Source organism: Tursiops truncatus, chromosome 16 (assembly GCF_011762595.2).
Source record: "Tursiops truncatus isolate mTurTru1 chromosome 16, mTurTru1.mat.Y, whole genome shotgun sequence".
In the NCBI taxonomy this organism is placed as follows: domain Eukaryota; kingdom Metazoa; phylum Chordata; class Mammalia; order Artiodactyla; family Delphinidae; genus Tursiops; species Tursiops truncatus.
This window is the reverse complement of record NC_047049.1, coordinates 77318758-77344369: the sequence shown is the minus strand read 5'-3', so window position 1 is coordinate 77344369 and position 25612 is coordinate 77318758. Positions and strand designations below refer to the sequence as shown.

At 43.1% G+C, this 25612-nt stretch overlaps 1 protein-coding gene across 1 annotated transcript in view; it reads right to left on the bottom strand.

Annotated features, from left to right (window-relative positions):
* Positions 1–2232: 2232 nt before the first annotated feature.
* LYST (lysosomal trafficking regulator) overlaps positions 2233–25612 on the bottom strand; it is a 160521-nt gene continuing 137141 nt past the window's right edge. Inside the window, exons 48-54 of the mRNA XM_073793649.1 lie at positions 23458–23597; positions 23080–23177; positions 17585–17741; positions 17108–17179; positions 12766–16168; positions 9205–11230; positions 2233–4273 (exon numbers count right to left, since the gene is read on the bottom strand). Coding sequence (XP_073649750.1) covers positions 16030–16168; positions 17108–17179; positions 17585–17741; positions 23080–23177; positions 23458–23597 — 606 coding nt within the window. The 3' untranslated portion in view covers positions 2233–4273; positions 9205–11230; positions 12766–16029. The remainder of the gene's footprint in view (positions 4274–9204; positions 11231–12765; positions 16169–17107; positions 17180–17584; positions 17742–23079; positions 23178–23457; positions 23598–25612) is intronic.

The following is a 25612-nucleotide window of genomic DNA, read 5'->3' as shown; positions in this document are numbered from 1 at the left end:
CGGAGCAAGGACGGTGCCTTTCGTTCCCCACCGACACGCCCCGGCCGGCACTTACCGGGCCGAGGGCGCCGCTCATGCGCTGGCTTTGTCTCCGGAGCCGTGCTCGCAGGGGGTGGCCAGACCGAACGGCATCGCCCCTTAATCCGGGCGCAGGGCTGGGCGGGCTCCGGCTCGGCGCTCGGGCTCCCGCGCCTGGGCGCCGACGGGCTGGCGGTGGAAACGCGCGCCTCGCGCAGCGCGCCACCCCCGGGGTCTCCGCGCCGCGTCACCAGCCCCGCCCCGCCCCGTGCCTCCAGGCCCGGGCGAGGGAAAGACCTCGTGAGGCCGAGCGCTGGGTGCAGGTGGGCGAGCCCGTGCCCCGCTGGCGAGTGCGGTCACCCAGCTGCCGAGTACTTTGTTTGCTCGGCACCCCCGGTGCCGGGCTCCAGGCGTGCGTCCGGGTCCGGCGGGTGCAGAGCGCGTGTCGCCGATCCCCGCCTTCTGGCGTCCACTCTGGTCGCGCCCACTCCGCAGCAGGGTCTCGCCCGGCGCCCGGGAGGGGCCGGGAGGGGCCAGGAAATCCCGCCCGCCGCCGTCGACGTCACTGGTGCGTCACCGGGGCTCCCGCACCCGGGCTCCGCGCACTCCCAGCGCCCCTAGTCTCCCATCCCCGACCCCGCGCCCCCGCCCGGCCCAGCTCTCCGCCTGGGACGCGCATCGCCCAGGGGCTGGAGGAGGGGAGATGAGAGGGACGGTGGGGTGTTGGGGCCGTGGTCCTCGCGAACTTCGGGGACCTCGGTCTCTGGCAACTTCATCCTTGCCAGCGGGTTAGCTCCGTGGACCAACCCGGCTAGGCGCGGCCGGTTGCCATCCATCACCAAAGAATACACAGTACACCCCACCCCACCCCCAAGGGGGGGCAGTGAAAGGAGAAATGCTTAATACCCGTAAAGATTCACAGGCCATTGTCTCCATTTATCGGGACGTTGCTAAGTAACGGGAAATGTAAGGATGGCCACGCCAGCCCAAGGCGTTGGGAGTGGGAGTGAGCCGCGGGCTCTCCTCCCGGGCTGCGACCGGGAAGGCGGGAGCACATTCCTAGTGTTCGTGGAGAGCAGAAGCTGTTTCCACGGGGAAATCCTTGGCGACTCCTCATTCCTTCTGAACTGTAAGCGTTTTGCGGTGGAGATACTAAAAACCTCTCCGTTATTATAATCCTTTTCCTTTAGGGAAAAACAGCTTAAGCGCCGTCCATGTTACAACTCCTGGTAAAATAATACAAAACATTTGGAATAGGGAAGCTACGTTACACTTACAGCAGTGTTAGCAAGATTGGTAGGAAAAGGAGGCCAATGTTAATTCCTTTATAGTAACAGCAGAAAATCGTGGTTGACAATTAGGAAATATTTCTTGAAAACCTGCGTTCGCCGTCCTCATCCACCATCAGCAGCCATTCCTTGCCGTAAAGGGTACGAGGATCACTTGTTTCTGAGATCTCTTATCCCCGTTACTTTGACATTTGCCCCAGACAAATGTGCATCTTCCGAGACTCCAGGTGTCTGATAGAATGCAAATGTGGAGTTCAGAAAGCCTCACCTGGGGCTAGCAAACACCTCACACAGGTTTTTGTCACAGCTTGGAAGTGCCCATCTAAGACACAGAGTTAAACCATGATAAAGTGGCTCAGCCAGTAAATACCCACTACACTGACCTTGTTTTAAAAAGTGAGAAAGATATATGAGAACTGCATTTAAAATTCAACAAAGCCAGAACTGGGCTCATTATTTCCACCCCCCAAATCTATTTCTCCTGTACTTCCTGACTCAGAGGCACCACTGCCCAGTTGGCTGAGGCAGAATCCTCAGTGTTCTTATCCCAACTCCCATCTCAATCCATCGCAATCAGGCAATTGTAAGGGAAATCAGTTTCCACCCTTTCAGATTCCTCACTCACTTATTTTATCTTTCTCATTCATTCCAATACCCCTTAAAGTAGAATTATGTCCATTTTAAAGAGAAAGAAGAGGGTCGGTTTGAGCCCGCGGCTCCAGAGTGAATCCCTAGACCAGCAGCATCAGCTGGGAACTTGCTAGAAATGCACATTCTCAGGACCCATCCCAGCCTTACTGATTCAGAAACTCTGGGGCTGGGGCCCAGCAATTGGTGTTTTAAGCCCTCTAGGTGATTCTGATTCTGTCTATCTCTGTCCATCACCCAAGACTGCTGTGTTGACGAAAATTCAATTAACAAACTAAAGAGAAAAAAAGGGAATTTTATTCGAGCCAAGCTGAGGATTATGACCCAGGAGACACACTCTCAGAAGGCTCTGAGAACTGTTCCGCCTGTTAGAAGTCAGAGGCACAGTCATACACATTTTCGAGACAAAAGATTGTATATCAGAATGACATATTGGTATTTTACATAAAGTTCCCCAAGGATAATACAGTCCAGGTAAGCCCATACAAAGCAGCAAGTCACCATGACCCCCTAGCGTTGGGAAAGAAGGCTATTCTTTTACATTGATAAAATTAGAAGAAAGGGGGGGGGGGGAAATGACCTGTGGCCCAGCAGGCACTCTCATCTTTGAGAAGGTCTGGTTAATGTGTGACAAAAATGCACACTGCACATTAGGGAGGGAGGAAGGAGGCATAAAGGGACAGAACGAGACAATTTTGTGTTTAAATTTTCTTGTCCTGCCTTAAAATGTAAATTTTATTTCATTAGCTGCAATCACCTGACACCGGCTGCAGACCCTGGACATCCATTTTCCTTCCTTTGCCGCCCGTTCTGATACCTTTGTCTGATACCGATATAGCCTCTGCAGATTTCTTAGACTGGTCTTTGCATGATGTATCTTTCTCCATCCTTTTACATTTAACTTATCTGTATCTTTATTCTTAAACTGGGGATTCTCTATTCTTGCAGACAGCACAGAGTTGGATCTTGCGTTTTTATTCAGCCTGCCAAACTGGGCCTTTTAATTGGAGTGTTTGGGTCATTTACTTCTTATGTAATTATCATGTGGTTGGGTTTAAATCTACAATCTTGCTATTTGTTTGTTTTTTATTTGTCCTATTATTGTGCATCCCTTTTATCCTGTCTTTCTGTTTTTTTAATTGAGGTATAGTTAATTTACAATATTATATTAGTTTCAGGTGTACAACATAGTGATTCAAAATTTTTATGGGGGCTTCCCTGGTGGCGCAGTGGTTGAGAGTCCGCCTGCCAATGCAGGGGACACGGGTTCGTGTCCCGATCTGGGAAGATCCCACATGCCGCGGAGCGGCTTGGCCTATGAGCCATGGCCACTGAGCCTGCGCGTCTGGAGCCTGTGCTCCGCAACGGGAGAGGCCACAATAGTGAGAGGCCAGCGTACCGCAAGCAAAAAAAAAAAAAAAAAAAAAAATTTTATAGATTACACTCCATTTAAATTTATTATAAATATTGGCTATATTCCCTGTGCTGTACAATATATCCTTGTAGTTGATTTATTTTGTTAAGTAGTAGTTTGTATCTCTTAATCCCATACCCTTATCTTGCCTCTCTCCCATTTTCTCTCCCCACTGGTAACCGCTAGTTTGTTCTCTATATCTGTGAGTCTGTTTGTTTTGTTATATTCATTCATTTGTTTTATTTTTTAGATTCCACATATAAGTGTTAACATATAGTATTTGTTTTTCTCTATCTGATTTATTTCACTAAATACCCTCCAGGTCTATACATGTTGTTACAAATGGCAAAATGTTATACTTTTTATGGTTGAGTAGTATTCCATTGTATATATATATATATATATACCTCATCCTCTTTATCCATTTATCTGTTGATTGACACTTAGGTTGCTTCCATATCTTGGCTATTGTAAACAATGCTGCTGTGAACACTGGGGTGCTTGTATCTTTTCAAATTAGTCATTTTGTTTTCTTCGGATATATGCCCAGGAGTGGGATTGCTGGATCATATGGTAATTCTATTTTTATTTTTTTGAGGAGCCTCCATTCTGTTCTCCATAGTGGCTGCACCAACTTACATTCCCACCAATGGTGTAGGAGGGTTCCCTTTTCTCTTCACCCTCTCCAGCATTTGTTATTTGTAGACTTTTTGATGATGACCATTCTGACTGGTGTGAGATGATACCTCATTGTGGTTTTGATTTTCATTCCTCTAATAATTGGCAATGTTGAGCATCTTTTCATGTGCTTGTTGGCCATCTGTATGTCTTCTTTAGAGAAATGTCTATTTAGTTCTTCTGCCCATTTTTTGACTGGGTTGTTGTCAATTGTATTCCAATAAAACTGGAAAAAAATAAAGATAAATCACATAAAATCTAAATTCTTAAAATTTCAGATATTGTATGCTTATCTCTAGAAGTTGCATTTCGTTTTTCTAATCTTCCATTTTTTCTCATTAGATTTGTTTTTCTTTAAATCCTTGAGCATACTTATAATAGCTATTTTATTATGCTTCTCTGTGAATTCCATTCTTTCTTTTCTTGGTCTCTTTCTTTTAGATAAGTTTTCTACTGTTTTGGGTCACATTTTCTTATTTCTTCCTATATCTAGTAATTTTTTTTTTTTTTTTTTGCGGTACACGGGCCTCTCACTGTTGTGGCCTCTCCCGTTGCAGAGCACAGGCTCCGGACGCGCAGGCTCAGCGGGCATGGCTCACGGGCCCAGCCGCTCTGCAGCATGTGGGACCCTCCCGGACCGGGGCACGAACCTGCGTCCCCTGCACCGGCAGGCGGACTCCCAACCACTGCGCCACCAGGGAAGCCCCTATCTAGTAATTTTTAAATTAGATGCTAGACATTGTAAATATATGTTGCTGTGTGCCTAGATTTTGTTGACTTAAAGAGTAGGGACTTTGTCCTGGCAGGCAGTTAAGTTCCTTATGGATCGGTTTGATAGTTTGGATACTTATTTTAAAGGACTTTAGCCTTTATTCTAGGACTAGTTTAGCCTTCCTACTATGGTATGACTCTTCTGAGGTCTCACCTGGGTGCCTGTATGTTCAATGAACTCTTCCTCTCTGATTGGTTGGAACTCAAATGTATCCCAACCCCCCGGGAGCTCTGGGAATTGTTCAGCTTACAGCTCCTTGGACATTCTTTGCTCAGACCTAGGGCATTTTATCTTCTGTACAAATGACAGCAATCAGCCTGAGCCTCCAGGGTCTCCACAACCAGGAACCTAGTTCTCTTTGTCTGGGCAGCAACCTGCTGGTGGAACTCTGTGCCACAAATTCCTGTTTCTCAGCCTCCCCAAACTCTAATCTCTGAGCCTCGTCTCAAGATGTATTCTTGTGTATTCTTCTTAGGATCCCCTTTTGCACCTTGGTTGGCAAGTGCCCCCAGGCAGAAAGCTGAGGCAATGACAGGGTTCACTTAGTCTGCAGCCTTTTTCTCAGGGATCGCACACCTGTGCTGCCTGTTTTCACTGTTTGAAAATCCTTGTTTCACATAGTATCTCCAGTTTGCAGTTGTTTACCATGGAAGGGTGAGTCTGATCCCAGTTTCCCCAGAGTGGTAGGAGCAGGAGTTCTTGGCCCATCCTTTTGGTTTCATTTCCCCTCATCCCCTCACTTTTACCTTCTGTCCCTGACACACGGACTGCTTCTACTTCCTGCTTTCTTACACCTTTGAGTCTGGGCAACACTGGTTTCCTTCTACCCTGGCCCAAATTAGTAAATTTCTGTTTTCTTCATGATTCGGCTAAATCACTAATATCTTTGGGAAACCTGACCTGTTAGCTTCCCCACTTTCCATTTTAGTCGGTCTGATCTATAAAACCTCTATTATAAAATGTACTAAATGGTATCAAAATTAAAAAAACCATACCTCTTTCCACTATACTATGAGTTCTTTAAGAGCCCATCTTATAAATATTTGTGTCTGGTATGTTGTAGAGGCTTAAGAAATGTTCAGTGGGACTCCATGTTTATGGGACATCAAGAAAAACCATGTGCTTATTAATCTGCTTAATTTTAAATATTTTTAAGGATTTGGCAAAGGCGGTTTGGTGTATGACTGGCCCCACTTAGGAGAAAAATTACAAAAAGCCTGGCCTTTTGAACATTTTTCCTGGATAAAATGTTTTCAAGGATCAGTGATAGTGATACATAAAGACTGCAAAATATTGTCTTATATGGAGTGATCTGTGGCACAAAGAAGACACAAGGATTACCAGATTGAAAGAGACTGATTGCTTCCGGCACAATTCATCTCTGAGTGATAACCAAATTTTTTGGTCTTAAACAGGGGTCTAAATGAGCCTTTTTTGGTGGATCTATAAGGAGCTATTGTGATCCCTGAATGGACATGTGTACACGACTCTGTCATTCTTATCCTATTTTTATATTTGTGTACTAATTATCCTGAGATAAACGTGGATCTACTGAAACAGAGGACAAGAAAGAGCGTAAGAGACTCTTTGGGGGAAGTCAAATAAGTTCACTGCAAGGTAGGGAGTTTCTTAGCAAAGAAGAAACTTAGGAAAGTGTGTAAGTGAAGATAACCCAAGTGGGGGCTTCAGGTTCTGTAAAAAGACATTATCCAAAGATAAGGAAAGGTGACCTAGGACTTAGTTGTTTCTTTTGAGTTAGAACGTTTTCTTAAAAACAAGCAAAGAAACAAACAAATGAGACATGTCCACCCACCCATCCACTTACCCATTCACCCACCACACCATCCCTCCCTCCCTCCATCCATCCATCCATCCTTCTTTCCCAGTATATACCTAATCTACCCTATTCTAATGATACTGTAAATTGCTCAAAACATTAAAAAATTCCTCTTTCAGAATTACCTGCAGAATCACACACTTTTTTTTTATACATTGTAATTGTACTTTGTTTTTGACTAAAAGAGTTATCAAATATTTTATCAGATTCAGTTCGGAATGACTTTTGAATGTTTTCAAAACTCATATATGTTCATAGGAGAAAGATTTCTCAACACTGAGTATATTCAACACAATTGTAATAACTGAAAGATTTAAAATTCAGGAAAATACAGTAGGAAAGAGACCACCAGTCTAACATAAAGCAGTGGGGAAGAGGATGGCTCACTAAGTGAGTACTGAGTATCCCCCATCTTCCCTCCCCACCCCAACTGCTCCTGCACGGTTTTAAGCCTGTTAACATTTTGAAATGCTTTGGCTTCATAGTATATGGAGTGTTATCCTGAGGAGTATATTGAAAAATAACAGAGCTGTCCAAGGATTGGACAGGTTGGAAATAAATGGGTATATTTTGCCCCCAATTTGGGACAAACTGGAAATAGTTGAAGGATAATCAGCAAAGTAAGGGTAACATGGATAATTCAAAACTTCCGGTAGTTTCAACCTCCAAATGTTAAGCTATTGAATTTCTTTCCTCCCTACTCACTTTTCTAAATATTGCCTTGTAACCCTCCCTTAACTTTTGGCAATGTTATTATAACGTATCTTGGTGTGGGTTCCTTTGGGTTCATTTTATTTGGAACTCTCTGGGCCTTCTGGATCTGGACTTCTGTTTTCTTCCCCAGGTCACAGAAGTTTTCAGCCATTATTTCTCCAAATAAGTCTTTTACCCGCCTGTGTCTCTCTTCTCCTTCTGGGATCGCTATGATGCAAATACTGGTCTGCTTAATGCTTTCCCGCAAGTCCCTTGAGTTCTCTTTACTCCTTTTCATTCTGTTTTTTCTTTTAGCTGCTCTGATCAGATGAGTTCCACTGCCCTTCCTGTCTTTGATTCACTGATCCTTTCTTGTACTTCATCTAGTCTGTTGTTGAACCCCTTTATTATAATTTTCAGTTCAGTTACTATATTCTTCAGCTCTGTGATTACTGTTTGGTATTTTCTGATATTTTCTTTCTCTTTTCTTGCTGAAATTCTCACTTTGTTCATGCATCGTTCTTGTAAATGTCAACAACAACAAAAAATCAACAGTCAATCTAAGAAAGAAACGGAAAATTTTTTGCAAGCCAAACTGCAGATGGTAATCTGGGAGACAGTCTCTCAGAGAGCTCTGAGAACTGTTCCAAAGCGGTGGAGGGTCGGGGAGCTTCAGTATATATGTGATTTGGGTGAAGGGTGCATGAAACCAAGCACACGCCTCAGTAGAAGCTTGCTGCTAGCCATGAGGCACAGACATCTTAGTTACTGGTTTTAGTACTTTTCTAAGTATGGAAAGATACAGGAATCCGGGTTCATACAAAATTTCTCCCGAAAATATCACAGGGCCAGTTCTGTCAGTTTTCCCAGAGCACAGAGTGCTTCATCCTGATCTTAACCCTGAACTCCTTTCAAAGTGTTTTGTAGGTCAATGACTGCAGTGGCTAATGGCTCGATTCTCGTAGACATTGATGGTGAGCAGTATTCTTTATTTTACAGTCCCTTCCCTTTTGGTCTTACTTTTGGCCAAGGTTTGGGAGGCATTTCATGACCAGCGTGTTCCATGGTGCTTGGGATGCTCATTCCCAGGTCAGGCAAGGATTCTGCAGATAGGCCACTTGCTGTGCTATTACTGGACTAGGCTCTGTTAACAGGAGCCACAAGCCTCTGGACCAGCTGTCTCACTATCCTGTTATGGGCCAGGAAATCATTCCCTCTTGTTGCTTCTTCCCATATCTAGAGGACACTGTTACAGACATTGCTCTTATAGAACTATATATCTGGTCGATTGTTGCAAGGTGCTTAATCATCATTAATTTTATCTGAGGCTCAGTCACACATGTGGTGATGCAAGAAACAACAAGCGTGCAAACGAGGCAGAATACAAGTCATATAGCTAGTGACATGAATGAGATCCTAAGTAAATAATTAAGCTAAGAACTTCCACTAGGTGCAGCCCAGTATCTCTCCACATCATCTGGCCAGTCTGCTCTGCACCAGTCACTATATTTAAGGGAAATGATAAATTATACATAAAGTTCACCAAAGATGTCTGCACGTAAAAGGTGAGTGGTGGGTCACTGTGACCGCTTACAGGACTGAAAAACGAACGTTATCTTCTAAGGAGTTACGTGGCTGGTGCCAGAAGGAGGCCGTGGGGGAGGCCTGGGTAACACATAATGCAGATGCACATGCACACTGGGGTGGGGGACGGGGAGGAAGCCCAAACGGGCAGAGAAATCGTTTTATGTTTAAATTTTTCTTGTCTTGCCTTAAAATGTGAATTTTTATTTCATCAGTGCATTGTTCTCCTGCCCTTGGTGTCTTTGTGACTATTTTCAGGTAAAACACTTACCTCTGTTTCATCAAGGTATTTTGCTGAGGTTTTATCTTGTTCTTTTGTTTGGAGCGTATTCCTGTTTCTTCATTTTCCTGGACTCCCTGTGCTGGTTTCTGTGCATCAGATAAAACAGCCACTTCTCCCAGTGCTGAAGGAGCAGATGTGTAGGAGATAAACCTTGTCCAACCCTGACCTAGCTCCTGTTGTTTGCACGCCTGTGTGCAAAGCCAGTTTTATCTTGTCAAATGAGGCTCTTTGGGGGAATTTTCAGGGCAAGATTTCCTTTTGTCTTCCTTTCCTGACACCCCTTTGATGTCTTGGAGAGGGAGCCCCTTCAGGTTGTCCGCACCGAGAATGTGGCTCTGGTATCTACCAAAAACTCACCTGGCTCTCCCCCGACTTCTAGGGTAACTGGGGCTCCTTGGGGGAGATGGGGGGTGGTGTTTTGAGGGGCCAGCTGGGGAGCCCCCAGGCTGCTTCTTCAGTTAGCAGGAGCTGAAAGGAAGGGGGTTTAGCTCAGGCCTTCCCCCTCTGTGGTTGGTCGGGGCCTTCCCACTTTCTTGCAGTAAGTGCACTGACTAGGTCCCAGCTTTGCTGGTGGCCTGTGTGTCCCAAGTCCCATGTTGGGGGCAGGGGCGCTCACCTGTGGAGTCTTCTTATTCTCTCCTCCCGGGTACCTGGGGTGGTCTGCAGCGCTACTGCAAGCAAGGCGCCTTGCTTCTTCACCTTCTTTTTCTTCTTCTGCCACATCTTATTGAAAACCAGCTGGTAGGTGGGGGTGATAGGTCCCTACAGCAATCTTCTGAAGTTTGCAGTGAGCATTTGGAGCACTAGGGGCAAAGGAAAATCTAAGGGGTCTTCAGGGGATCCTTTCAAAACAGGGAGCGAGGTCTTCTCCCCTGAGTTAAACTGCTGAGCAGCCTTAAGTCTACATTTCTTCTGCAGCCTCTGCTCTGGTAAAGGGCCAGAAAGCACTGTACATAGGGAGTCTTACCTCATTTCTCTTTTCTCACAGAGTAAGTCCAGTTGGAGCATGGTGCTATGAGTTAATGAGCCATTCTCTGGCCATTTTCCCTGGTCACCTACTTGTTATTGCGGCAGACAGTATTACAAAAGAAAATAAGTGGATATCTTTGTCATTTGGAGTAGAGCCATGGAGTTTCCGATGACTCAGAATGCACCCTAATGGGCTGTCCGAGGGGACTGATGTCTGGTTGCCCACATCCTTGGATCTGGGTTGAGAATTTGCCTTCACCTACCAAGAGGTCTGTAATAAGTGTTGGTGGGGACACAGATTCGGCTGTTCTCAGCCCACTGAAAATTTCCTTCTCTAGAGAGTTGGTAAGTAAGTTCTTCCAAATGATAATTTAAAAGTGTACACTCAGGTTGTTCAGGTACACCAAACTGACGCCCCTCTACAAATAATTCAAGTTACCGGGACCCTCTAACAAAAGTCATAACCAGGGCCCCTTTGGGTTGTCAAAGCCAGGACCCCCTAGCAAGGGTCAAAACCAGGAAGAGGGACGCAGATCATTTCACTGAAGTCTTTGGTGACCAGGGTCCCGATCAGCCTCCAGGACTCAGGCAGACGGGGGTGAAGTTAGTATTTCCCATTTTGTTGAAAATGCAAGTACTGATACACAGAAATAGAAACAACAAACACAGTCGCACCGACAAAAGATCAGACTGTGGAATTGTAGCCTAAACTATTCCATCGCCCCTCCCAGATGCAGACCTCAAGACCAGATTGGCCCCGCTCCCAAAAGAGAACAGCCCAGATTGGCTCATTTCTCAAAAGGGCATAAGCCTAGATGAAGGAGGGTAACTCCCAGCCTGCACGAGCGACTTACCCCCAAATGAAACAGAAGGCTGATGGTACAGGTCAGAATGCATCTGGCTCAGAGCTCCCTGGAGCAGAATGAGCCCCAGTAGCTCCTGGGGACCCAGGGAAGGGGCTGCCCCTAGTCAGGGTCGACCTGCCACGGGCACAGGCTCCTGGCTGGCTTGTCAGAAATTGCTGCTGAACCCAAGGTCGTGTGCCCTGTGCACGGGGAGACCAAACCGAAATGTCAGTTTCTAACAGAGAAAGGTTTATTGCAGGGCCAAGCAAAGAGAAGGGGAACTTGTGCTCAGAAGACCCAAACTCCCTGATGGCTTTCAGGCCAGGGTTTTTAAAGACAGTGTTAGGGGAGAGGGTCGTAGGGTGCGTGAGCAGCTCGTGGACCTCCTTTGGACTGACTGGTGGTGAAGTAATAGGGTGATGTTTCCGGAATCTCAACCTTCCGGTTCCAACTAGTCTGGAGTCTACGGGTTGGGGGCCGTAGTTTCTGTAGAACAGCTCAAAGGTCTGCATCAAAATTGTTGTGCATTTCCCTTCAGGAGGAACTAGGCTTCCCGTGAGTCTATTGTTCTGAGCAGTAACTGCTTGAGTCTGCTCTTTGGAAGTCAGCGAAGGCCTAGGAGACTAAAGGCTTTTTTCTGAAGGCTGATTGGAAGCTGGACCCTCAGGCAGTAGCTTTTAAAGTACACAAATAGACCTCTCTTTGGGGAAGACAGGAGGATGGGCGTTTCTGTCTGCTCCCTCTGCACTGAGCCCTGGGGTGTTAGTTGTTTCTTTGCTACCATCCCATTGAACCCGTGAACACAAGCCCTGCTGGCCACCAGAGCCAGGCTTTCAAGGGATATGGCCTCTAGGTGGCAATGCTAGAGATGCCACAGGCTCCTTTCTCGGAGACACTGGAGACCTGGTGGGGCAGAGGGAGAGCACGAATGTGACACCCACTGGCTCCCATCTCTGGAGAGGGCTGCCATCGGCCTCAGGATGTGTGTTCAATTAGCAGCACCCCGGCACCCCCGACCGCAGCTATCAAGATAAGCTCACAGCCTCTTTCACGGAAAGACCGGGGAGTTTGCTGCCTCTGGGCTCTGGCCTGGGTGCTAGCTGGTTAAGAACTGTTTTCCCCTTGTTACAGTTCTGTGGGACCCGGGAATGTAAGCCTGGTTGGCCACCAGAGCCAGGTGGTCAGGGGGCACCCCCCGGCAGGCAGCGCCAAATCCGGAGCCCCAGACTGCACACCCCCCCTTCTGGGAGATCCCTGCAACCCCAGGAAAGGAGAGGGCGCGCACAAAGATGGTGCCTGCCGCCTTGGCCGTCCTTGGGGCGTATTTCAGTGGCCTCCAGAAATGTGTTAAATGCCCGCCCCTCAGGCTGAAGCTCTCAAGACAGGCAACAGGCCTCTTACACAGGAAGACTGGGCACAGTTCAGTGCCGGCCCCGGCGCTGGGCCCTGGGGCGTTAGCCTGGTGAGTCCTGGAGAGCCCTTGGAGGGCTGCTTCTCAGATGCTCTAGCCTCATGGGTCTCGGGGATGCAGCCGCACTGGCTTTCCAAGCTAGATGGTTTTTTGGGGTTCATCTCTCAGGGGTAGGCCTTAAAAGTTGGGGTGCCCGATGTGGAGGTCAAAGCCTCACTCCTCAGGGAGAAGCTGGTAGCCGTCAGCCCCCCAGCCCACCCCTGACTGTGGGTCGCTGTGCCAGGAGTGGGGTTTAAGGTGAGAGCGCGTCTCGGCCTCTCCTACCCGTTTTGATGTGGGTTTTGTTCACCAGATTCTAAGAGTCACTTTGCTAGTTCTTGGATTTCTTTCAGAGGAAATTGTTCTGTGTGTAGCTGTAGATTCAGGGTGTCCACGGGATGTGGGTGCGCTCAGGGTCCTCCTGTGTCACCATCTTGAACCGGAACCCCTTGTAGCTCTTCTTTGATTCAAAACATTAACAGGTCATCCAAAATACTGAGAAGCAGATCACCAGCAATGAGCTCTGAAGGGCTGGAAAGAATTCCCCACGCCTCCCCTCCCCTCCCCCATCACCTAGTACTGGGCTTGCACGTAATTGGCAATCAGTGAACGTTGCTGAAAGGAAGAGTCAAGCTGAGATGTGCAGGTAAAGTGGGGACATTCAGGTTGGCAGGCTTACACTGATAGACGCTGCTCCTGAGTTCTTCTGGGAACAGACACGTAGAAGCAGGTGTGCCCTCGTCTTGAGAATCCTTCACACACCACAGATGCAAAGCAGAAAAAAAAAAGAATATTTCTGAGTTCCTGGAGTGCTGGTGGTTGAAGTCACCCACCTTTTGCAAGGCCCACCAGAGGAGCTGAGGTGTTTCCCTCCCTGAGCCTCTGTTCACTGACGCTCCTGCCTCAGGTCTGCACGCGTACTGCCTGGAATACATCTGCTCCCATCTGCACCTGTCAAATTTCTCTTCATCCATTAGACAGCGGCAACAATTTGACTTTGCTGGATCCTCTTGATTTAGACTGAGTTCTTTGGTTGTGTTCTCTCAGAGGACCCTCCACTCTTCCTTCACAGCACTTACCACATTTTGTGACTATGCACGCTGTGTTACGGACAGCACGTTGCCCTGGCAGTGCAGATCTGCTATTGGGCGTGGGGAGGGGGGAGGGACAGATAGTCTTTTCCTTTTAAAAATGAGTGGTTTGGGCTTCCCTGGTGGCGCAGTGGTTGAGAGTTCGCCTGCCGATGCAGGGGACACGGGTTTGTGCCCTGGTCCGGGAAGATCCCACATGCCGCGGAGCGGCTGGGCCCGTGAGCCATGGCCGCTGAGCCTGCGCGTCCGGAGCCTGTGCTCCACAGCAGGAGAGGCCGCAGCAGTGAGAGGCCCGCATACCGCAAAAAAAAAAAAAAAAAAAAAAAGAGTGGTTTGACCTTAGGACTTCTGTCTAAACTCCATTTAAAGGCAGTAAAGATTGAAATATACAAGTTCTCACAAAGACCACAATTAAGAAATGACAGTTATCCTTTTCTAGTGACATAAATTTATAGGGGAGCTAAAGAGAGAAACTACTATATGGGTTACCAAAAACAGCCACCAGTTTGAGATCTGGTCATAATATTTAAACTGCAATGAGAATAGGTCCTCAAGTCTATTTTTATGAAATTTATCCCCACTGTGAAGTGGCAGTGTGTACAAAGGTAACAGAGCTTGTGATAGTTTACAGAAATATTTGCTACAACATGCATATTATGAAGTGCTTCAAACATATACATATTAAGTTTCATGCTGAATAAATAATCCCCCCAATTTCATTTTTATTTTTACATAAAAATATAATATTGCACTCTTAACAAGACCAGTCATTTTGCATATTTTCTCTTTAGATAAATGATGAAATTCAGCCTTAAAAAAAAAAAAGACTGAGTAGCAACCTTATTCTAATAAGGGACTAATGTAAAGTTCTCAGTAGAAAAATGAAAGTTAGACAATAGCTGCGATTTTTTTTTTTTTTTAAACAAAGCAAATCACTTCAACGTGAATAGGAATAGTCTCATCTCTGCACCTATTTGGACCTCAGAATTAATAGGTGGTCTGTGCAAACCATGATCTCAGTGCAGCCGTGAAGTGCTCTTACCTATGTATGCAACTGAAGGTTACGAGCATACGTAGCCACTTGCTTCCTCTTGTATTTACCTTGACAGCAGAGACTTTGCAATTGCATTTTATACAGTTTTTAAGCAGAATGTTTTAGAAAGTCTGGAAGTTACAAAAGTAGTTCTGTAAACACCATATGAATTAAATTTCCATAACAAACACGCAAGTAATTCTTAGGCAGGAATACATCTTTGTATCTCATGGTAACAGCTTATTTTACAGTGTTTTCAAAGCCAATAAAGCAGCACCCCAAGTAAAAATAGAGCCATAATATCATGATAGACTATTCCAGGAGTTTTAGGAATTCTGTCTTTATCATGTGTAAGTTTGCTGTGGAGTACACAGATTTTTCTATTGTTCCTAGAATTCTCAAGTGGTATAGGTTAGTAGAAACAGTGGAAACTGCTTCCTAAAAGAATTATTCTGCCTCCTGTTTAAAACGAAGTAAGCTGTGTCCTTTTCTTTTGTAATTCTGTTTTGGGGAAGAAAACTCCTCCTGCATATTAGATTAAATGCCTTAACTGGACTGCATTATTAATATCTGTGCAAACTTTTTCTGAAATGGAGGCTTTCTATTGCAAATTGTTAAGTATTTAATGCTCTGTAAATGGCAGATATTAAAAGAATTATCACTGTGTTTAAATCTTAGTGACTCAACTAAGGATATTCCATATCTAGTGTTATGGATTTTAAGTAGGATTTTTATGAAGAAACAGAATGTGTCTGAAAATCAAAGATACTTGTGTTGTTGTTTGTGACTGTCAAAAAATTCTGGTTCTACTTTGAGCTAAGAAGGCAACAGGCAAAAACTGCCTAACACTGAGGTTCAAATATTCAGATATTCCAAAAAATCTTTGGTGCAGAGGCACCTACTGGATTACATACTTCTCAAAGAAAGCAATGATCAAGTCCTGAATTCTTTCTCCTTATCCTTCCTTTTTTGGGGGGAGTGGGGTGGGTGTGTTATCTTGGCAGAAAGCTTTTAAAATATAATCTTTAGAGCATTTTATACAAACAGCTAACCAATTTAAATCCTACTGGCTTTTTTGGAATAATAGAAAATAGAAAGTAATAGAAAACAGAAATAGAGAGATGCTCATCTTTTCTTTAGAATCCTCTATGGAAAAAAACCTTTAGGAATATGCTTTTAATTTACTGTGCCACACTTAAACCTTGTTGGTTAGTGCATACCGACACACCCTCCAGGTCATCACTAAACAATACTTTCCTCTCAGGACCTCGTGAGGCTGCAGAATTTTGTGCAGATGAATAGACTTTATCATTACTTGGATGGTTTGTTTGGTCATCCAGTTCTTCGGGTTTGACCTCCTGTAACTGGTGAAGTCGGCAAATCTAGCTTGGAGTTAAAGTGCCTTGCAGAATGCAAGGTTCTCACTCATCCCGCTGCATAGCTGCTGAGGAAGGAATAGAACATTGGCTGTTTCAGGCGCTGCTGGTCCTTCCGACACCAGGCGATCACGGTCCCATCACTGTTTGCTGTGTACAAATGGTGGCCGTCGCAGGAAAATGTAAGGCTGTGAAAAAAAAATCCCATTTGTATATTGTGTCTCTGAAAAGTGTATCAGCATATTGGTGATCACATGGAAATCAGTGTAAGGGGGTTAAGATATGTTTACTGGAGCACAGAGACAAACAAAATGACGGCCTACAACTCATTGGTTTTGACTGTAATTCTAATGTAGTTTACTTGCTCTGCTGGCATGTTTGTGAAGCTCCTTCTAACCAAGTGATACAGACTAAAACCAGGACCAAAAGGATCGGTACGTTCTGCTCCTTCTTTGCATATTTTCTTTTCCCTTCTTGTTTAGGCTGATTACTTAAACTACAAATACTTGGGTATAGGAAACTTCGAAAAATACAGCAGTACTACACTTTCTCTCTATAGAAATAAATGGTGATTATTTTATGGAGGTATTTTATTTCCCAGAAAGGGGAAAGGGTAAAAAATGTAACATTAATACATAATTAATGTAGGTTCTTTAAACTTTACATTTAGTGGATTAAAAATTATTTTAATAAAGTAGAATTTGAATCCCTTCCTTCCAATTGAGTTTTTAAAGTCAAATTTGTTAACAGAGCAAAGGGTAACTGGTTGTTTAGCAGTCCTGTCAAGCACACGCCTGTAGCTATCAATCACCATTATGGGATTTTCCATAAGGAAAGGGAAAAAATCCATCACTTCTGCTGGAAGTTCAGGAGGCTTCCCTGGCCACGAGCCCAGCACGCCTGCCTGTGGGGCTGTGAGCTCCTGACCCAGACTTCGAGCTCCATGAAGACAGGCATTTGGCCTCCTCTTGCCACCGGGCCCCGGGCATCCTGGGCTTCAATAAATGGCCGGCTGTTTATAATGACTTTCATTACGCACTTCTTTACCTCTGTGTGCTTTACTGTCTCTCCAACAAAACCGTCACAGAGTATGTTATGAAGGAAAGAAGAGGTGAGGGAGGTTTTACCTTACAATAGGCTTATTCGATTTAGGAAATGTAATTTCCCGCACAGGCTTTAGGTCCCAAGTACTCCATAACCTAGAGGAAGAAAAAAGTCATCATCTAATTATGCAAACTAAAGTTTCCTTCCCTAAAAATTGAACCTATGTGTTTACTTGTTAAAAGTCATCTGGAAGGAAACACAATAAACCGATTAACAGTAGTTACTTCTGGGCAATTTGCCCAGGTGGGTGGGGAGAAAGGAAACCTAACTGTGTACTTTCATATTGTTACTCTTTCATAGTTGACAAACAATATAAAATTTCAAAAATGTACTAAAGCTATCTTTACTATTTATAAATAAAATGAAGAACTGAAGAACCGATATCCGAAGGTGATTTTAAATCTCTAAATATTATTATGTTTAGATAGTAAAAACCAATTTTTGAAACTGCTGTGCCCGTATAGACAAAAGTACACAAAGAAAGAAGAAACGCCTCTTACCTTACGATTCCATTTTCCAATCCCCCAGCAATCACGTTGATAGATACTCCCTCAGGCTGGTTCGAGAAAGCCACGGAACAAATAATCTCTCTGCAGTGGACATGTCCAACGAGGTCCCCGTTCACCGTCCAGAGTCTGAGGTCACTGCCCCCGCCAGCTAAAATGCCACAGTCACCCGCAGGTCACCAGGCTGTGGGTGTCACAGAGCCCCCTAAACTGGGCCCCAGAGGGGCATCCCTGAGGGCCTAGCTTGTTTGTTTTAGTGATGAAGTTTATAGGCAACTCACGACTGAAGACTGTATAAATGGAGCTACTGCACTGTAAGTCACACAGAGTTGGCATATTTATCTAGAGAAGATGACCAGTGAAAAAAACGAAAATAAATTAAGCTACAAGGTAGAGCAACAATGTAAATTAACCATGAATCTTTCTGTAGTCATGATATTTCAGCATACAAACTGCCAAATCTGAATTTGAAAGGACCTAGAAAGCTAAACAATCTCCAAAAAGAGAAGAAAATATTCTGTGAAACTATCTATAAGAAGTGACTTCCGGGACTTCTGAAGAAAAAAAAGTTACAGTAAAAGCTGAGTTAAAAACTAATTCTTAAAAAAAATGAAAGCTAATTAATTCTTCAGAATGTCTTCTTAAAAAAAAATGAAAGCTAATTCTTCAGAATGTCTAAGATTGACTCTTACAAATCGATGTCTTATTAAACGAATTTTTTTTCCTTTCAAAGACCATGAGTAACCAAACTTTTTGTAGTTTTCCAGGGGGTGGAGGAGGCACTAATTGCTTTAATATCTTCTATAAACTCGGGCTGTGGTTTGGGGCCTCATGGTGATGTGTCCAGCCTTCTTTGGAGAAATATTCTCATACTGATAAGACAGAGGTTAAGAGTCATGGTAAAGTTTGGACGACATAATGTGTTACTACACTTAATTTTATCTCTCCATTAGAACTAACAGAAAAGCAGACAATGTGTTTCTCTCTTTATTAAGGAAATGAAAAGATTTTATAGCAAAGAAATAAATATTGGAAATACTTCTTTACCTAAAGGTATGCGGAAGACCTTCAAATGTCACCAACCAAAATGCCTAGTGTGTTGCAGTATCATTCACAATAGGCAAAAGGTGGGAACAACCCAAATGTTTATCAAGAGATGAATGGATAAACAAAAATGTGGTATATCTATACGATGGAATATTGTCTAGCCACAAAAAGGAATGAAGTTCTGATATAGGCACCAACACGGATAAACCTTGAAAGTGGTACGCTAAGTGAAATAACCCAGACACAAAAGGACAAATACTGTATGATTCCACTTATATAAAATATTTGGAATAGGCAAATTCACAGAGAGAGAAAGTCGAATAGAGGTTACCAGGCTCTGCTGGGGAGGGAGGAGTGTGGGAGTTATGGTTACAGAGTTTCTGTTCAGGGTGATGAAAAAGTTTTTGAAGCGGACAGTGGTGATGGTTGCACAACACTGTGAACGTAATAATGCCACTGAATTGTATTCTTTAAAATGGTTTAAATGGCAGCTTTTATGTTAAATATATTTTACCACACACATACACACACACACATACACACACAAAGATTAAAAAATGCCCAGTGGTCTACTTCCCATTGTAGAATATTGATTAGGAGAGATTATCCAAATAAAGCATCAAGATATAGGAGACTCTGGGACTTCCCTGGTGGCACAGTGGTTAAGAATCCGCCTGCCAATGCAGGGGACACGGGTTCGATCCCTGGTCCGGGAAGATCCCACATGCCACTGAGCAGCTAAGCCCGTGTGCCACAACTACTGAGCCTGGGCTCTAGAGCCCGTGAGCCATAACTACTGATCCCGCATGCCACAACTACTGAAGTCCGCGCACCTAGAGCCCGTGTGCTGCGACAAGAGAAGCCACCGTAATGAGAAGCCCGCGCGCTGCAATGAAGAGTAGCCCCTGCTCGCCGCAAGTAGAGAAAGCGCACGTGCAGCAACAAAGATCCAACGCAGCCAAAAATAAATAAATTTAAAAAAAGATATAGGAGACTCAATATGCTAAAGAAATACAATTGTAGATGATAAACTCATCTTTTACGTAAGTAGAGATTTCACTCTTTCTTTTGAATTTAATATCTAATAAAGATTTTAAAAAATATATAAAGTGACCGGATGTGTACTAGTATGGTCAAAAGGCTTACTGAAGTCACTGGATACATATCCGTAAACAATATTGATGTAGGGGTTGGTAACTGTAAGACACAGCTATTGCATGGCTGAGTTCTTCAAAATAAAAAATCTAAATGTGGTCCTCAACTCTGAAGTATGGTATGGAACTTAACAGGCAAAGAATTACCTTAGCAGATTGCCCAGAAACTTGGTCTGCCACAAAACCAAGTAACCACTCATCTGCCTAAGATTATAAATATATATTAAAAAAAAATCGAGGCCCTTACCCAATACTGGATTGCTTTCATGTATAATTTAACATATCAACTAAAAGTCAGAAAGTTGGGTATTCCTGAAAAAAATCTTTATTCTTCCTATACATCTTCATCAGAATTAAAAGAAATTGGAGAACTACCCCCTACTCTGAATCTTAGAATAGTATATTAACTTCAGAGTACCACTGGCAACACAGGAAAAGGCTATGAGCCCTAGTTGAAATGCATATATTTTGATATAGTGGCAGAATGATTTTAAAAAATACAGAAACCATCTACTATAATATTTACATAGTTTAATAAATTTTACATCTTATCACTGTAAAAACCACATCCCATAATAAGCCCTGGGAAATTAGGATCAGGAGGAATGAGTTTGCCAGTGTATCTTCAGCCCCAATACAGAAAATTTTGAGAATATATATGTGTATACATACATATACACATTATATATTATATATACACATACATGCACATGCATATGTATTTATTTCTCTTAAATTTTGCTTTAAAAGTTACTTGGATGGTTCTCACTAAAGTGTCAAGACTTTTCGTAGGCTAAATCTGGTAACTTTCTTCCCTTCCTGGACTATAAGAATAGGAGAATGAAATACAGTCTGGATCACTTAACGTAAATTTGTCCTCTCTTTTTAAAAAAAAAATCATTATTTAAAAATAAAATTTAAAAAAAATCATTATTTTTATTATGCTGTCTGTATACCAGTTGCTCTTTATGAGTCCTCTTCTATATGCACTGAGAGGCCTCAAACAAGTGTAGAAGGCCTTTTTGTTCAAAGTGGAAAGAATGTTCTAGCCATTACTCTATTATACTGTGCACACTACCTAGGGGCACCTGAACACCCTACTAGTGAGCTGGTAATTGTAAGCAAAAGTAATTTGGTTTCGTGTTCCCATATGACTAGCTAATGTAATATCACAGATATAATAAATCACTACTGGCAGCAGGAAAGTAATTAACTTTACAAAATTTGGTTCCCTCGGGATCAGTCCTAACTTCCAAATGTTGCCAAAACAAGAAAGTAGAGACCTCTATATAAATAATCATTATATGATTCCCCCAAATTCCCTCTTGATGTGACATACTAAAAGCCACTAATGTATAAATCAAGGAGGAACAATTAGCAAAGTCATCAATAATCTGCCCACACTTATATTACCAAAGTCAACTGTTTAAGGTCTTTCCCCTTAGTTATGCTGATTAGGAAATAAAAATATTTTCATGACATTATTTTATGACTAGGGGTGAAGACTGGCAAATACTTCACACTGAAATCTTGAAGCATGACTGAAGATGTTACTTTTCTTGAATACAAGCACGAATGAGTGTTTTGTAAAAACAAGAGTTTTACTGTGGTATAGTACAAAAATAAATATTCGGACTTTGTCCCAGGTCCCTGGCATAGAGCTCCTAAATCCTTGTTAATTTACTGTCTTTTTTATGCTAATGAGATAACTCCTGGGGGGAGGCCCAGACAGCTTCAGGATGGGAACTGGTCACCCGAAAAGCCAACCCCGAGTTAGAACTTACAGCACCTCCCACTTCCAGGGAAGGGAGAGGGGCGGGAGGTTGAGCTCAGTTCCTAATGGCCAATGATAGAATCTACTGCCTACAGAATGGAACCTTAGAAAAACTCCTAAACAACAGTGGGAGGAGAGTTTCCAAGTTGATGAGCACACTGACATGCCAGGAGGGTGGTGCAGTCTGACTTCACAGGGACAGACCCTGTGACCTCACCCTACCTACCTTTTCTTCTGGCTGTTCACTTCTATCCTTTGTAATGAACCATAGTAGTAAGTACAGTGTTTTACTGAGTTTTGTGAGTCATTCGAGAGAATGATCAAACCTGGTGGGGGGTCTTGGGACTCCCAAATTTGCTAACTTCAACTAGTTAGTGTCAGAATTGAATTGCACTGTTGGACACCCAGTTGGTGTCATAGAATTGGAGAACTGTTTAGTGTCTGGAAAGACCACACATTTGGTGTCAGGAAAAAACAAACAATATGAAAAATGCAAGCAAAGGATGCAAGCAAAGGATGCAAGCAAAGGATAAAAGACCACCCACTGTAGATGTGTGGAAGATATCTGTACTGAGTGGAAAAAAAAAGAAACAGTTCTTCCAAGGATCCTTTCAATTAATGGAAATGCAAACAGAAAATTGATGAGCTTTTCAACAGTTCTTTCTCTCTGGATGCATCAAGTTTTTTAATATGTATACATGAAAAAACAAAAACTAAAAGCCAGACCTTTGATTAGGAGATATATCTTTGCCATGCAAATTTTGGGCAAATTATACGTCCATTATTATTTTATACTACTCTTTCACAGGAACTGCAAGACACATGTAGGAAGTTGATCATCATTCTTTTCATTTAGTCAGGAGGGAGGTAGCAAAGTCAGTAGTTAAAAAGCAGAAGCAGGGCTTCCCTGGTGGCACAGTGGTTGAGAGTCCACCTGCCGATGCAGGGAACACGGGTTCGTGCCCCGGGCTGGGAAGATCCGCGGGGCGGCTGGGCCCGTGAGCCATGGCCGCTGAGCCTGCGCGTCTGGAGCCTGTGCTCCGCAACAGGAGAGGCCACAACAGTGAGAGGCCCACGTACCGCGAAAAAAAAAAAAAGCAGAAGCAAAAAAGGATGGAAAAATAAAACCAAAGAAAATTCAGATAATTATGTAACAGTAATTTGCTTAACTTACATGTGCTCAAATGCAATCTTACATATATCAGAAAAAAGTTAAATTATGACAATACTAACTTTTGCATAAGTAGATGCCGAAATTGATGAACTCAATCTTCAACCTTACTGGGTTTTTTTTTTGGCCTTGCTGTGTGGCATGCCAGATCTTAGTTCCCTGACTAGGGATTGAGCCCATGACCCCTGCATTGGGAGTGTGGAGTCTTAACACACATACAGGTCCCCACACATGTGTGGGGACCTGAGAGATGTAATGCAACAGTTTAACCTATGAAGTAACCAGCTGGCTGAATGCACTGTGAGTGCAACCACCCTGTGCTTTGGTTTTGGGGCCAGCTCACCTGAGTCACACACGGTGGCAATGTCACCTGTAGTCTCACTGGCAGAGACGGCTGTGACAGGGCTTTTGTGTCCCGCCAGACTTTGTACGTAGCACAACCTGAAAGACCAAAGACATGAATTTGCATATGATCATTACATATAATTATATTCTCTTATTTGTATAATTCTTTTCCTCACTGTATATGTATCTACTATTTATAAGGCATTCCTGACTATATTCCTAACTGATTTTTTAATTCAATAAGATTACAAAGGTAAAGTCCGTATTTCATGCTTAAAGCTATTATGATATAAAGATATTATTTTAGTGCACCTATTTCTCACAGTAAGAACTAAAACATTAAAAGTAGCTATTTTAGAGTTGGAGATTTCTGTACCTGTTTAAATCCCATATGATGCAGGTTCCATCTCTGCTCACACTTATCATTATACTGTATGGTTTGCAGACAAATAAGCTGGTTATCTCTTCTGTGTGCCCATAGAGATGTATCTGAGACTCCATTTCTATCTCTGAAGGCTAAAATTTAAAAAATAAGTAAAGTATAAAACAAAAACCATGACGAAAGGTATCCTAGTGTCGTATCTCAAAAATAAAAACAACCCAAGTGATTCAAATATTCTTCTCAAACATCTCATTTTTCAATCTAGTTCAACTTTTTCTAAAGAGTAAAACTAATTAAACATTAACAAATTTTTAATTGACCATAATTTCATCAACAAATAAGCTTTTCATTTTTGTCTATTCTTTTCCAGTCTTTAGCCAATTACATATGTATTTTATAGCTGTGATTATTGCCATACAAATAATTCCCTATTTTGTATTTTATACATTCTCCCATAAGCATTTTCCATTTTTGACAGTGTCTTCAAAATGATTTTTAAGTGTTATAATATTCTATACAGTTAGTATACCATAATTTACTTGAGCATCCCTTTTAAAAATAATTAATTAATTTATTTATTTATTTATTTTTGGCTGTGTTGGGTCTTTGTTGCCTCACACAGGCTTTCTCTAATTGCGGCGGGCAGGGGCTACTCCTCCTTGTGGTGCACGGAGTTCTCATCGCGGTGGCTTCTCTTGTTGCAGAGCACGGGCTCTAGGCGTGCTGGGCTCCAGTAGTTGTGGCACATGGGCTCAGCAGTTGTGGCTCATGGGCTCTAGAGCACAGGCTCAGTAGTTGTGGCACACGGACTTAGTTGCTCTGCGGCATGTGGGATCTTCCCGCGCCAGGGCTCGAACCCATGTCCCCTTCCTTGGCAGGCGGATTCTTAACTACTGCACCACCAGGGAAGTCCCCTTGAGCATCCTTTATTATAGACATTTAAAATTGTTTCAAATTTTTTCAAAATTATAGATGTCATAATTAAATCCTTCATGTATATAAGTTTTGTTCCTCCTCCAAATCATTTCTTTAGAATTTCCAGTATCCTACTAGTGGATCAGTGAATATTAATAATTTTACAGTTCTTGAGTGTACTTTTCAAAGGCTTTGTACCAATTCATGATGCCACCAATGGCGATGTATTACTCATCAATAGTTGTGGACTGATTTTCTAAATCAAACATTGAAAACTGATGTTCCAAGTTCCACATGGCTCACAGATGCCAGATGTCCACACAGGGTCTAACCTTTGTTTTCATTAGAGTAGCAGTTTATTGTCATAAAGTATTTCAATACAAAGAATATAGAAAAGTAGAAAGAAAGTATAATAAAAAGCTGTATACTGACCACTCAGTTAAACTAATCCTAATATTTTATAAGATCAGCTTATTTTTTAAATAAAGAAAACATTAAACATTACATAGTCTGTGTACTGTTTTACATCCTATTTCCTCTCTCTTGTCAGAAGTTACTATTATCCTGAATTTTGTATTTGTTTCCCATGTATGTAGAATTTATGTTCTACTATATGTTACTATAACAATTGTATTGTTTTTCATGTTGCTAAACTTTATATATATGGTATTAATTATTCTATAGGTATCTGCTGCATCTTGCCTTTTTGATCACCACTGCTTTTGAAACATGTGTTATTAGCTGCAGCTCATCTATTTTAAGTGCTTTATTTTTCACGTAAAAATACCTATTTTATTCTTAAAGACTCAAATGACCCGGCGATACCAGGCTCACAGTTCCCCTTGGAACCACTGGCTTGAGCTGTGTGGCAGTGGCTTCTGTTTAGCTAGGGCATGTGGCCTTCAACTGCACACAACCACAGCAACCAGATGGCTCTGAACAGGGGCACGAGTCCTGGTTCTGGGCCCCTTCTGGCTCTCCTCCGTGACCTTCCCCGCAGGGCCAGGAGCCTGCAGGGCCACAGGGGTGTGCCAGCGCCCTTGCAGACCATTCTTCAGGGTCCCTGGGACCAAAGAATTCCTTGCCCCCAAAGGCCTGAGCTCCTTCCTTCTCTGCTTGAACTCTGCAGCATTTCAGTTTGTGACTCAATTCCCATTCTAAATCTGTGAAAATTTCCCGAGTTTTAAACGGCAATCAAGGTTGCTTTAACTTGAATTTCTCTTATTGTAACTAA